This window comes from Echinococcus granulosus (assembly GCF_000524195.1).
Source record: "Echinococcus granulosus chromosome Unknown EG_S00235, whole genome shotgun sequence".
Taxonomy (NCBI): domain Eukaryota; kingdom Metazoa; phylum Platyhelminthes; class Cestoda; order Cyclophyllidea; family Taeniidae; genus Echinococcus; species Echinococcus granulosus.
This window is the reverse complement of record NW_020170615.1, coordinates 1-13,571: the sequence shown is the minus strand read 5'-3', so window position 1 is coordinate 13,571 and position 13,571 is coordinate 1. Positions and strand designations below refer to the sequence as shown.

The 13,571-nt window shown below is 42.0% G+C and overlaps 1 protein-coding gene across 1 annotated transcript; it reads right to left on the bottom strand. All coding sequences in view use genetic code 11, as the record gives it.

The window, feature by feature from the left end:
- Positions 1-1,971: 1,971 nt before the first annotated feature.
- Positions 1,972-13,213, bottom strand: EGR_10568 (Voltage-dependent L-type calcium channel subunit beta-2; the record flags this gene model as incomplete). The annotated part of the gene is made up of 12 exons (XM_024499817.1): positions 1,972-2,393; positions 3,467-4,004; positions 4,854-5,078; positions 5,285-5,532; positions 5,793-5,911; positions 6,014-6,153; positions 6,814-6,926; positions 7,094-7,170; positions 7,219-7,264; positions 8,569-8,920; positions 9,164-9,274; positions 13,184-13,213. 12 exons carry the CDS (start codon positions 13,211-13,213, stop codon positions 1,972-1,974), a joined length of 2,421 nt encoding a protein of 806 aa, XP_024345764.1.
- Between the last annotated feature and the right edge of the window lie 358 nt (positions 13,214-13,571).

Here is a 13,571-nt window from a genome sequence, read left to right as displayed (position 1 = left end):
AATAGTCCGGGGTTCCTCTAGAGAATTGGTCGAAGTTAAGAGACGTGTCAAATACTGATGTTGATCAGGCGTTTGGTCTCTCAGGGCTCAAAAGACACCAGGTGGGATTTGGAGCATTTCGCAGATCCACTGGCGGAGACATTCTACTTCGTCGCATAAAAATAACTAGACCAGGCAGCATGCGCACTGTTCGCATAGTTCTCCAACTCATTCGTCAACACACCTATCCCTACAGTCAGCAGATTCAAAGGCTTAGCGAATCTACGTAGGTCCAGTGATGGTCATTTTCATAATCTCAACTGCAACAGTACCACTCTTCGCGCATACAAGGTGCGATACAGCAAAAGGAGTGAGACATTTATCAGCGATGACATTTTAAAAGACGAGGGCGGATCTACGACGAATCATCGAATCATATCAACGTCAGTCTGGATGCGACGGAAAATAACGTAACCTCCGTTGCAAAATATCCCAAATTGAGCATAAACAAAGGAGAATGCAAAGACGACACCAGTTAGACGCCAAACAACTTTCCATATCTCCGAAAAAGCCATGAATAAAGCATCCAGTAATTCTTAAGCGAATGTTCAACTTCCTGAAATAGCCGACTCCACTTTGAACTTTTAGTGCATGCAAAGTGGTTTTAAATAACTAAATCTCTGCCAAAGATTGATGCAGTGGGGTCGTTAATTACGATGACAATTGTTTACCTTGATTTTACTCGTAGATTCAGAAAAGCAGTAGACAAGGCTTCAAGTGATAAGATGGAATTGCAAAGTTAGCCGAGAAAACGGCGAAATCCGAGGAAATCTAGGTAATGACAAAGGAAGTAAAGAAAGCGAGGCTATCCGCAATGTCACTTTTCCTAACTTACGTGCCATTTATTCGTGCTTTATTTCTCATGTGAGGGAGACTTTTGCTATGAACGTGTCTGCAGCATGTTAGCGCTGAACTACGATATAAGTCTAAGAGATTTAGGGTGTTAGTATTTGAGCGAAATTTAGCTATGGTGGAATCGCTTGCGGTTGCCTGGGATGCACGCTTCGCCTTTGAACGCAAAACCGAGGCGGTACAACGCATTGAGATCAGCCGTCTGCATTTGCTTTCCGTAAATCAAAGTATGATCCAATTGGGTTGATGTAGACCAATGCTAAGTGCTCGCATTCGCTTTTTGATTTTGGAGTTAGCAAGGCATGAAAGCTTGACACGTTGAAATATGCACCTCCGTTTCTTTTTAACGATGATGGGGATGATGAATTGTTGGCGTTCTCCAAAGCGTTAATGTTCAGAAATCCTTTTAGTCTTATTTATTTTGAATTACACAGACATTACACGACTCCTAAGCTAATTCCATCCCCGATACACTTATGGTGATTTGTATAGCGGCGTGTCTGACTGCCCGGGCACTTCAGCCCCGGCAGGTAGTGCTTCTACTCTGCTGCATAACTTTTGAGGCGTGCTAATAGTTGCCCAGCTCTTCTGCACGGTGGCAATGTGTCACTTTTTCCCACTTTGGCTCATAACGACTTTAGGGAGGACTCGGAACGCTACGATGGTAGCCGCGATAAGTGTGAAATCCAAAACTAATGCAGTCTTTAAGGTACTACATTATTGATGAGGCGTGAATGAGAGATGTTTCAACATTTTTAATGCAAGTTGAAATATAAAAACAAGAATTTGTGAAGTCTAAATTGTCATTTGCTGAAATATGGTGTGAGAGGTACAAATATTGCAGCTAATTAAATTCTTCTTTAGATAAGTCTTTGATTTGCGGAAGAAGAAATTGAAACTCCGAGAGGGACGGCCAAAAATGGATCAAGCACAAATACATGATAAATTCTCATCTATAAAGGAAATAATAGGTGAAAGAAGAGAGGCGCCTTCGGCCCTGGCAAAGATCACATAAGGCATCGTAAATGGAGCCAAATAAGGTGGGATTTGTAGGTATTACCAAGTTTGTGGTGAAGGAGTTTAGTTCTCCGAAGGTGGGTGGATAATAAGGGGGATGGCCTTGTTGTAGGGTGATTTAGGACCCAGGGGGCCAGAGGCCTCTGTGGCGCTGGAGGTGTTCCTCCGCAGGTTGCTTCCCGGCGAGCTCTGCGACTCCTCGTCGGGTGGCATGCGGGCTCTGGACCCGCGGTCCAATACTAATCCCTTTTCGCTACTCACATTATCACCAAACTTCACTGCTCCACCACCACCGTAGCGCGCAGCTGCAGCGGCAGCCTGCTCAGCGAGAAGGAGGCGTCGCTGGCGTCTCTTCTCCTGTCGCTGTGCCCCGCTTGCTGCTCGCGCCTCCGCTGCTGCTCGTGCCGCCTCCTCTGACCGCCGCCGCGCGTTCTCCATCTCCTCTTGACGTTGTTTTGCCTGCCTTGAGGACCGACTCGCATAAACTGTTCCACCACATCGGTAAAGACGCCATTAGTTATGACGAGCATGATCGTAATATATTTATTGGCAGTATACAATCCTGAGCAAGGATGATAGCATAATTCTGCTGCACAAGTCCTTAAGTCTGTCTCGAAAAAAAACATAGCCATTAAACTCAAATTTAACTACAAATATATCATAGGATTATTGACCGACTTTCACTAACGGTAATGTGTCTTAAACCTGTGGCAATAAAGTGGTAAAATCATATGACACTGTGTAAGACATAATCAGGACCGCTCAGTTGTGTGATTCAATTTCATCGTTTCCATGAGAGAGGCTCTGCCAATGCGACATAACAGTACATCTCAAGGATGAAAAATGGGTTATACAATCGACGTGCAACTCAGAAATTTTATTGCGAAAAAGAGAACAAGAAATAACAAGACCAGCGTTTTAACAGCTGCTTCACAATACCTTTTTATTACATCTCAATTTAAGCAGTTGTAACTAAACCACGGCGGAAGATTCAAGGTAACAAGAATAAAGGTGCCTGAGAAGTGAGTACGATAAGAGAGTGAGAGAGAGTACGACAACTGATAAGAGAGAACGACAATTTAGATGATATACTATCAACCGTTGTTGAGTAACACACCAAAGAACTCTTGGCTATTTACTGATACAAGCTAAATTTCAGCGGCAAAATCTCAACAATCACCACGCTCAAAAGCCTAGTATTTTTGAAGGGAAGACAACTTGTTTTATGCAACGTTAATGCCAGTTTAATTTAGAATTCGAAAAGTAGTAGTACGAGGTTCATGAAGAATGCAAATGCATATATTCCAGGGTGTAGTAAAGTGCGCTTTCATTTGCAAAATGGCGAAAATGACAATCTTTAAATGGTAGTAAATGTGACTTTGATAACTGTTTAATTTCGGATGGTACGCATTATCATTGAGGATAAAACAAAGCGTAGACTCATTTTGGCCACTGAAATGAAGCACAAGCACATTCTGCTTCATTTAGCACTAACTACTGCACGATAAGTATAAATAAAGATAAAAGACAGCAAAGGAAAGAGGAAGAAGGAATCTACTTTTGGGAGTGCCACTGGGATCGCTGTGGGCTGCCTGGTGGGACTGATGGAGGCCGATAGTGGCTCCGCCCGGCACGTCTAGACGAGTAGCAGCTGCAGCGGCAGCAGCGGCGTTGGCGTTCTTTACCACCGCCTCAGCGAGGGCAATAGCGTGCGCGCGATCAGGGATGATTTGGGTCAGGGTCTGTTTGTGCTTCTTGCCCGCACCTAGCTTCAAGATGCCGCCGCCTTCACGTTTGCCCTCTGCCTTACCCACCTTGAGCGCCGAGAGCGGCTTCTTCTTAGCTTCCGTACTGGCGAATCCTCCACTGTCCCTGTCAGTATTGTCAGTGTCCATCTTGTGCTCCGCCTTGTCGCCCTCGCCTTCCCCTCTTTTGACTTCATCTTTCCCTTCCTTCTTCTCCCTCTCCTCATCTCCCTCCTCGCCCTCGTTACCGCCTTCACATTCACCCTCACCCGGAGTGCTTGAGTGGCCCGCGTGGCGATCACCAGCGAGGGCGGACAGTTCTTGCAATTGGAAGCCGGCTGAGCCCGCTGCCTGAGTAGGAGATAAAGCGAGTGCCGACTAGGTGCGAAAAAGATCCTGCACTACGTGGAATCGAAACTGGTGAATTCTCTGAGCTCATTTGTAGCTCTGTTGCAAGAAATTGTACTGATGCTGTAACTATGCCCACTAGTATTTGGTTATCAGGTCAACTATTACAATTTCACAGCTTTTACCACCGCCTCATCTCACATCTCAATGATTGATAAATTTATAAATCCTGCATCTACTTTTGTAACGACGAATAATTTGGATGTACAATTTGCTGAGACATTCGGCAGTACACGCAATGAGCACCTTGTTAGTTTCAAGCAACTCCTGGCTCTTAAAAAAAAACAAGAATAACTGTTAATTACCATACAGATTCATTTTAATCAGGTAGTAAGTTTTCATGGCGTTTAAGGGAATAAACATATTTTTGTAAAGTGAAAGTGTACGCTTGTGAATAAAGCAGCGCATTGCTACGAAGGCTATTTAATTTAGGCATTCAAGAGAATGGTGCCACTCGTATCACGCGTCGGTTATGAATCCGAAACCCCATAAATAAGCAAAGTTAGAGAAAAAACGAGTTTAAAAGCCCCAATGTGTAAAATTATTGGATTCCAGGAAGCCTACTCAAGATTAGATATAAGCATTAACCTATTTCAAACTGACAGAATTCGCGAGAGTCACATTTGCAGAATCTTATTAGAGTCCCTCACCCATCTCTGCCTTTGCAATATCGACTTCTACCACTTTATCAGGTTGCCCTTTTTAACTTCACGCTTGTAAACTCACCAAGTTAGTACGACACTGCATAAACTAAAACCAGCACCCCGTATAGAGAGGTTTGAATAGACCTACAGCGAAGGCGATGTTGAGCCCAGGCCGACCGGGGATCATGGGGGGCAAGGGCTTGGCCTCGTTAGTCTTTAGGCTCATGTGAGACGGCGGAGGGGAGAACTGACGGTCACCTTTACCGTGATCCCGATAGTGGTGAAGTGCTTTCAAGTAGGACTCGAGGTAGTTCGCCAACGCCTCCGTAGCACTCTCCAGACTATTTTGTTCCAAAACGACATCAAAGCTCTCCTGTCCCAAGAGCAAAAGTATGCAGCACTTTCCTGACCATAGTACACTCGCGTAGGCACATATAACTACCTCCTCTACCATATATTTACTCAGACAATCGAATGAATACCCTAAAGCTTTCCTACACACTCAGTTTCATTTATTTAAAATCTAATTTATTCAATGACAGAAACTTTGCCTTACAACAGCTGTTTTCAAATTAATACCTCTGCACACTGAAGTAACCTCTCGGCGGCGGCCACTTGGGAGCTGATCTGCTTCTTCTGAGTTTTCCCTCGATTTTTGATTAGGCGTTGGAGCACGCGGATGCTAGAGATCTTAATGTAGACCATTATGGGAGCAAGAGGGGATTTGGCGATCTGATGTGGATGGTTGATTGCCTCGCTATCCAAAACGACCAACTGCATTGAGGTGGCGAGGTCGAAGATCCGCTCGATTTCACGCTGAACCTCAACTAATATGTAGGAGCATCAGTAATTGTACATCAAGTTGGTGACATAATACACCAAATTTTAGGCGAAGTAGGGTAAAATTTCCTTTGGCGCAATTTTTAGTGCCTTTTGATGAGATGCTCACATTTTTATAAAAAGCCTTATTCCCTAATTAAACAGGTGTAAAATCAGGGGATGCCACTGCCTTCTCTTGCTGTTATTGCCTAGACCGAAAGCATAGGAGTTTGGCTTAACTACTAAAATAACAGCAAAGTTGGCTTACGGGCTGTGATGATTTGCCTACCGCGAGTACGATCTGTGAGAGCTTTTTTGTCCATATTCACCAACACATTCAATCTTTTCCACGCGGAAATATCACTCACCACACGAGTCACAACAAGGCTGCATGAAGAAAAAGATACACAATACATATTTGGGATAGGAAGGCGGAGGGGCTGGAGCGGTGAGAAGAGGGTGAAGAAATGGAAGGATAGGAATACTCACCGTCCCTCGAAGTGCCGCTTGAGGGAGTCAAAGAGCGCCTTCTGCATCATGTCGGTGACCTCATAGCCCTTGAGTGCAGGCCCCACCACCACCACTGGTCGTACATTTGGTACCAGGTCATAGGGGGGCCCGGTGAAGCCCTGAAGTGCGTATTGCGCGATATTCATATGGCTTGACCCTTGAACTCAGTCTCACAGAAATGCATATACGCCTTGGGGAATGAACTATAAACTTAATAGAGGGTTTCGATGCAAACAAAAGTCATAACATGGCGGCTCGTCAATGTCTACATTTGAAATAAAGGTACAGCGATACTATTTTAAAAAAAGCGTTAACCAATCCTCACTGAATGTGGTTGAAAAGGTAGATGCATTTTACGTGAAGCTAATCTCGCTGCCATCTCCACACATAGATAGTTTATTCATGCGTAGATTGCAAGACAAAAACCATAACATCAAAGTAAATTTTCATTTGCAATGCTGAATCAAATATGCGTTCCGAATAGAAGGCCAAGAGAATTAAACATTCGAAAGGCGGACTTTGGGATAGGGTCCGCTGTATGTCGATAGAAGTGGGCACATGGGAGAATGTATTTCTATGAGTTACCATTTAGGGTATTTAAGTCTGTTGCACTAAAAATAAGGGACTTCCTATAATCCATAAAGTTAATGGCTTAATATAAAGTTCCAAATTAATTAAAGACACACTTAGTTTCGATGAATAGCTTTTGGAGTTCCAGGATCATGCCAGGCTTTCGAATTCCAGTTCGGAATTAAACGCGATTGTAGAATTGGCGTTACCTTTTTGAAAAAGGGCTTCTTCTTAGGCGTAGAGGGAAGAGTAGTTGCCAGACTTGGAACTGCCTGTGCTGCCGTCTTTTCAGACTCCATATCAGGCAGCGAGACTCCGAGACCTTGATACGTAAAGCAAATTTTTGTATAATGAAGCCAACAACAATTTTCACTTATCATTATGATTCCAACGAAACCGCGTTGCTTTTTGCTACTCTCAGTTGTGCCTTACACATTGTAATAAAATACGGAGAGGGGCCATGGAGTGTAATTTGTTTGATCGCATTACCTGGTGTAATTAAAGTTTCGGTTCCCTTTGGTTTTCCATCTCCGAAGAAGACGTGCTTGCTACAATGTCCAGCAAGACTAATGAGTTCCATGAAGGCGTTGATTAAAGTCAGAAGAGGAGCTTACTCGTTGGTGTGCGGTGTGTTCCCATTTGCCAAAGCTGCTGGCCACGCTGAAATGCGTAAAAATGGAACGTAGTTATATAAACAAACAATGGCATAAATGTGAGAAGCAGCATGATCTTACGTCAACAAAGAAGCAGTAGTGTAAGGTGGAACAACCCTGTACAATGCACAGAAATTTTGTTGCAACTCCAAAAGTTTGAATTTCATAAAGCACTCACAATAGCAAATACAATGGAACCACATATTTATGCCCAAACACGCCTTCGAAAGTCCAAGAATCAATCAGTGAAGTTTACTTTAACAATCGTTGACACCAATAATTTGTAGATGATCCGCATAACAAAATCGGATGAAGTGTCAATATTAGACATTTAAATGTTTCCACAAATGAAAGTTTCATCCCCAAAAATCTGAGGCTCACAAGCCGAAAAGAAGCTACAGTGTATTTTAGGGCGTTGAGTGTTCCAAACATGAGCTCTCTAATAGGAATTAATGATGGGAGACCGTTTGAATAAAAAATATATTCGTTGCTAACTCGCAGTAAATGTGAAATGAGACCTAACAGGAGGGTGTAATTAAAAGAAGTCCCACCTGCGCCTTTAAAAGTTGAAGCGACAGCAAGTGTCCACTGATTTCGACTGGCACCTGCAATGAAGGTGAATTGAAGAAGCACTACAGACCCTCGTCACTAGCCCATGCAACTTCGAGGGTAGCAGACGAACCAGCAAAGTGCCATACACACAAGCACACAGACGTGCTGACTCTATTCACACCCAACAATGGGATATTTCAACAGAGAAACCCATGCAATCCACAACTGTTCACAAATGCCATTGTTCATTCAAACATCTGGAATAAGCTGCAGCGGTCCTAATCATCTCTGTCCTCCAGAGGTTTTTGGTTCAGTTTACCACTTTGGGAAAACTTGTTGTATACGCGCTTGTAATGAGAGAAGGGCTTGTGGACTACTGTTGAGTGCTAAATAACCTGGTTTAGTACTGGTTCTGCTAATAATTGGAAGCAGTGTAACAGCGCTACTTTGCAAGCGACATTTCTGATCAAATGCAGTGATTTGACAAAGTAACACCGACACTAACACTAATATTCAAGCATCTCTGTGTAACGATATAGAAATGTGTACAAACAAAAGTTTTATTTATTCTGTTTTACTTTATGCCATATTAGCAACGTGAATGATATATTTTCATGCATCACTTTTTTAAATTACGTAGTACCTAACTGACGAGGTGGTAGTGACATAGGATCAAAAAAGTCTTCATCCTTTACGCAAGTTCTGCTGACAGGGTTGAATGCAATGGCCAGGAGCAGAAGCAAGACGGGAATCACCTACCGGAGGCCTTAGTGGAGTTGAGGGAATTAGTGCCGGCCCCAGAGCCAGAGGAGGCATTAGCGGGACTACTGGAGGCAGCAACGTTGAGAGCCTCAGAGAGGAGGAGCTGGGAGAGGTTGGTCTGAATGGAATGGCGCAGTGTCTCCAACTTCGAAGGACTCGGCAAAAAGCCGATCAGTGCGCCATCGCGTACCACCCGTCCAATCCACCAGTTTTGGTCAAAGCGACGCTTTACCTGCAGAAACTCCTTCGCCGCAAAACTGATCACTTTTGTGGGAATCGGTGCGTCGAGGCCGTTCAGAAGACCATCAAACTCAACATTAGTGCGCACGCAAAACGCAACTGGAGCATTCTTCAAGGGGATACATAAATGGCCATTCAGTTTTCATTCTTTCACTCACTAATTTTATAGATTATTTATATATAGAAGCACTAGTTTACGATAAGAACACCTGGGAAGATCCTGGTTACTTAGGTGTGGAATAACAAAATTGCAGCAGATCTGGATCTTTATGGCAGGCATGCAGCGTACTTGTGGAAGGGAGCACAGAACGATGAGTTGGCTATAATTCAAATGAAAATGTAGACTACTCACTAAAGCAATGTCCAGTTCGACTAGAGCACGTTGCTCCTGCTCACGAAGCTCCGCTCGGAGCAGCAATTGGTCTTCGTCCGACGACTCATCCGAACTCTCGGAGTAGTCCACCTGGAATGTTATTTGGACTGATTAAGAAAGAAACGCAATAAACACTTAACTCAATTTGAAAAAGCTTTAAAAAATGGAATTAAAGGGGTATTTTGTCTCACTGTATTTGCGTTAATTAACAAGGGATGATCGATCCTAACAAAAATTAGTATTTTTTGGCAGTATTTACGAATCAACGTGTAATTTTCAGACTGGCTGCTAGTCCGATAAAACCTTTCGAGACCACAAGAAACTCAGGTCTTTAGCAAAGAGCATTTTTTTTAAACTGCAACCGTATGCTGCTGTTGTCGCCGTGAGAACAATTTGCCTGGGGCAAAAGGAGAGGAAGCAACCTTCTGGACGACCGAAAATTGCTGGAGCCGGACATCATCAACAAAAATTGCAGCATGTCCATATATGGCATTGCAAATCAGATCTGGGTTACAAAATGGCTGCTACCACGAGGCGCAAGCCAATCTTGGTATTAGTACACAGATATTCAAATGGATGATGTGGTTTTTGACATTAGGTGGTGTTCTCGAATGAATTATGCTTTCTGAGTGAACCTAAATTTTGTAAAGGTATTAAACGACCTTGACCAGAAGTTGAACGTGTTCCTTGAAAAGGTGAAAAAGAAACGCTGGAAATAAAATGTCAAAATAGGGTCGATTGCCTAAAAGTGTATTTTTAATATACTTTTCCCAAGGTTTCATACCTTTGTTCAGGTTACTCCCCCTTGAGCGTTTACGATGCGAAGGAAAATGAACATTCAATCGCCTAGTGATAGGTGCACTTAAGGGCCCATTAGAATGTACCCAATTCCCAAGAGCTCATCAAATTATTTCATTTACTCTTTTTAAGAAAAGCTGTATAAGTACCCCAGATTCATAACTCCGAGGTGGAGTCACAATTAGGCTTGTGCGAATTAACCTCTATCAACTCCTCGTCATGGAAGAAAGAGGTGATGTACCCGCCTTCTAGGTTGACTTTAAATTAAAAACGGAAATCAGAACGGTGTGCATTACGAAGTAAAGTATTTGGATGCTACTAGTCTAACAAACGGCCTGGTAGGGCCTATCCCAAATATTTCTCAAGTATCTTTTTTCACTTTTTCAATGAATTCAGTTTCCGTGTCCCAGTGAAATGGTGAAGGCGGTACAGGGGAAGTCGTGTACATGCATCCATTCTAACACCAACCCTCCCCCCACCCACGCGGGATAGTAAAGGGTCAGTCCAGGCAATGTGCACGCGATTCCCACTTCCTGATTGGCTGGCTGTGGGACGGATCGATAGGTAGGTGCTGGGTGTGCGTAGGGCATCCATTGAAGCAATTTCAGAACCACTTTTTAACCCCATCCAACGAAATTTGTCCCAACCGAAAGAAGTAGATAAGAATATTGTGAGGAGTGTTTTAAATAGTCACAAATTGGTAAGAAATAAGTTAAGTGGAAAAGTTGAGCCTGAGAGAGGGGTTCATGAATAGCATGCATGCAAATAGTAGCCTACGTTTTCGGTATAGCAGTGAAAGTTGTTATTTTACCACCGCACATGGGAACTTTGTTGAGTGACTATTCGTTCGGAGAGAAGGGGGGAAAGTGGTTAACAAGCGCTTATATGCTTCTAGGCGAACGCATAATTCACAGTTCATTTGGGGACCTAGGATGGAGATCTGAGATTATCGGAGTGTTGCATCTAGTATCGCTAGCAGTTTTCCCAACTGACTTAGAGTTTGTCACAGAAACGAAGGAGGCCCCGTAACTACAGCCTTGAATGTATTAGACCTGACAATTACATCATTGACTAATGAAAGGAATGAGACAAGAGAAGCATAAATTGTCGACTTAATGCATAAATAATATTTTTGTAGCTAAAAGACTATTTTCAACAGAAAGTAACAAAAATCCCTGCCTTCGACCGCTTGTCAGGACTGTATTTGTTTAAATTCCGAGATAACGTAATTCTTCTCCTTTTTAACACTGAACGAAACCCATGAAGTTAATTATCGCAACGGAAATCAGAAGGTCTACAGGACGATTAACAAAACAATTCGTTAAACATTACCTTTACAAATAATTGCAGGTTCTACAAAATGTACTCAAAGCTATTATGACTATCCCCAATTTAATAGTAGTTTTCAGGCATATGTCGAATGATGATAATTAGTTGGAGTCCGATCACATTGGGGAAGCAATGGCCATGAACAAAACTTACAAAGTTCCGGTCCTCTGTTGGGGGGATCTGCTCTTCCTCTTGGCATTCTAATTCCTCCACGAAGTATTTTGAAATATGGAAGTGATGAATTCCTATTTTGCTGATAACCAATGGTGAACACCCGTATCTGCATCCAACCAAAACCTATTAATTAGCTGGATGAGGTAAACAACTGGCCATCCATCAGTAATCCCGCCTATCTTCTTGCCACGAATCCTCATCACTAGTCACCCACACATACCCGAACAATAGTATAGAAAAACTAGGAGTGCCTATAGATCACTTATCCAACAGGGTTAGGCGCCCGACTAAGAATAATGGTCTATGGGTGAAAAACTGTGTAGGGGTGAAAGTTTCGATGGATTCACTTTGAGCTTAAAATGTTATGCATGTTTGTGATTAGGTGCAATCTATTTTTCTGACGTACATTCAAAAAGCGTCACTTCTTACTTAAAACATGATTTAAGTGATAATTAGATAGAAAACAATAAAATGTTGAGCACATGTATGCTTTGTCCTCAATTATTCCTTAACGTACCATGGGTAATGCATCATAATTAAGCTAAGACCTTTTTACAAAAAATGCCAAATTTGAAGTTACTGTAATCAGAAAGAATGGTGAACAATGAATCTCTTGAGCAGAAAGTGATTAAAAAGGGCGGTATCTTCATAAAACAAGAAGGGTGGTGAAACCTCTTAGATAAATATCTGAAAAGTGAGGTCGTTTCAAGCAAAAAAGTAATAAAAGTGTTAACACAACGGCAAAAAAGAAAAGAGCCCCTTAAATATTTAACTAGTCAAAATAGCAGTAAGTTTTTCTTAAGCTTGATTGTGGTTCTTGGAGGGTGTGAGAGCTGAAAAATCTTAGTTCAACGTTGATTTTAAGACCAGTAACTGCAAGGTACATCTTTTTTAAGATCTTATCAAGGCGTTAATGTAAAAACGCCTCAATATGCAAAACTTGGCATTTATTGACAATGGGAAAGAATGAAATTTTTCTCATGACAATAGCCTAAGGCTTGAAAAAGTGCTTTTTACTTAAGAAAACAAGTAAGGTTCGAATTTGCTTTTACGAATACACCACTAAATAAGAACCATACAATGCAATGTGCTGGAAAGATTTCGGACAATAACAATATTATTAAAGCAGTTTAATAAAGTTCTTTTCGCAATTGCATCACATTTTATAACAAAGTGCTAGCAAAACAAAGTAAAAACAAGGTAGCAGAGCATTAGATGCCTGAATGTTGTGGCATATCGACAAAAATTAGGTCGAAAAAGTGGATTTTCAGCAATACCAGGCAGACACGAGTTTCCAATCACCACCTATGCTGAAAATTATGCAGCTAAAATATGCAATAATTGCCAAACAAAGTGCACAATCTCAAATATTTCAGATGAAAACACCTTAAATAGTTCATGGGTACAATGAACTTGAGGGGTCTTATGCATGGCTGCGTACCAAGCGCCTATAAACAGAGGCGTAGTTTCTCGAAAATTAAGATGTAGCAAAGGCATTAGCGACTTAAACACCCTAAAAATGGCCAAAACTGCACAAAAATGGCATTCAAAATACCAAGTGGTTTCGTTTAGAGAGTAGTAAAGTCAGCCTATACTTCACAATGAAAAATTTATTATATTAAGGATAAAAAGCACAATTTTCGCCTTATTCCTGGCCTTTATTGTGGTAATAGACAAAAATTATGGACAAGGACTTACCATATTGCCGTAAAAGCTAGCCCTATTCATCACTGTTGAACGTAATAGGATCCCACAAGTTTTAAGTCGGCCATATTCTAAGGTCATTAATTGTTATAGTGTACAAAATGCCAAAACAAAATGTCTCCTAAAATTTAGTTCCTTATCAAACTTGTACCACACAAAGTCTTTTTTAAATAAATTTTGAGGGACATTCTGCCTCTGGATCTTGCTTTGTTGCAGCCCAAAAAACAAAATTGCAGTCCTATTAGACATATTATAAACACTCCAACGAATGCCGTCGCCAGCTCATGACTGCTAGATTTTCCGCTCACTAATATGCACTCTTCAGTTTTAACCTTATTTTTGCTACGACCAATCCATTGCGACACATCTTGTCAATTCCTGC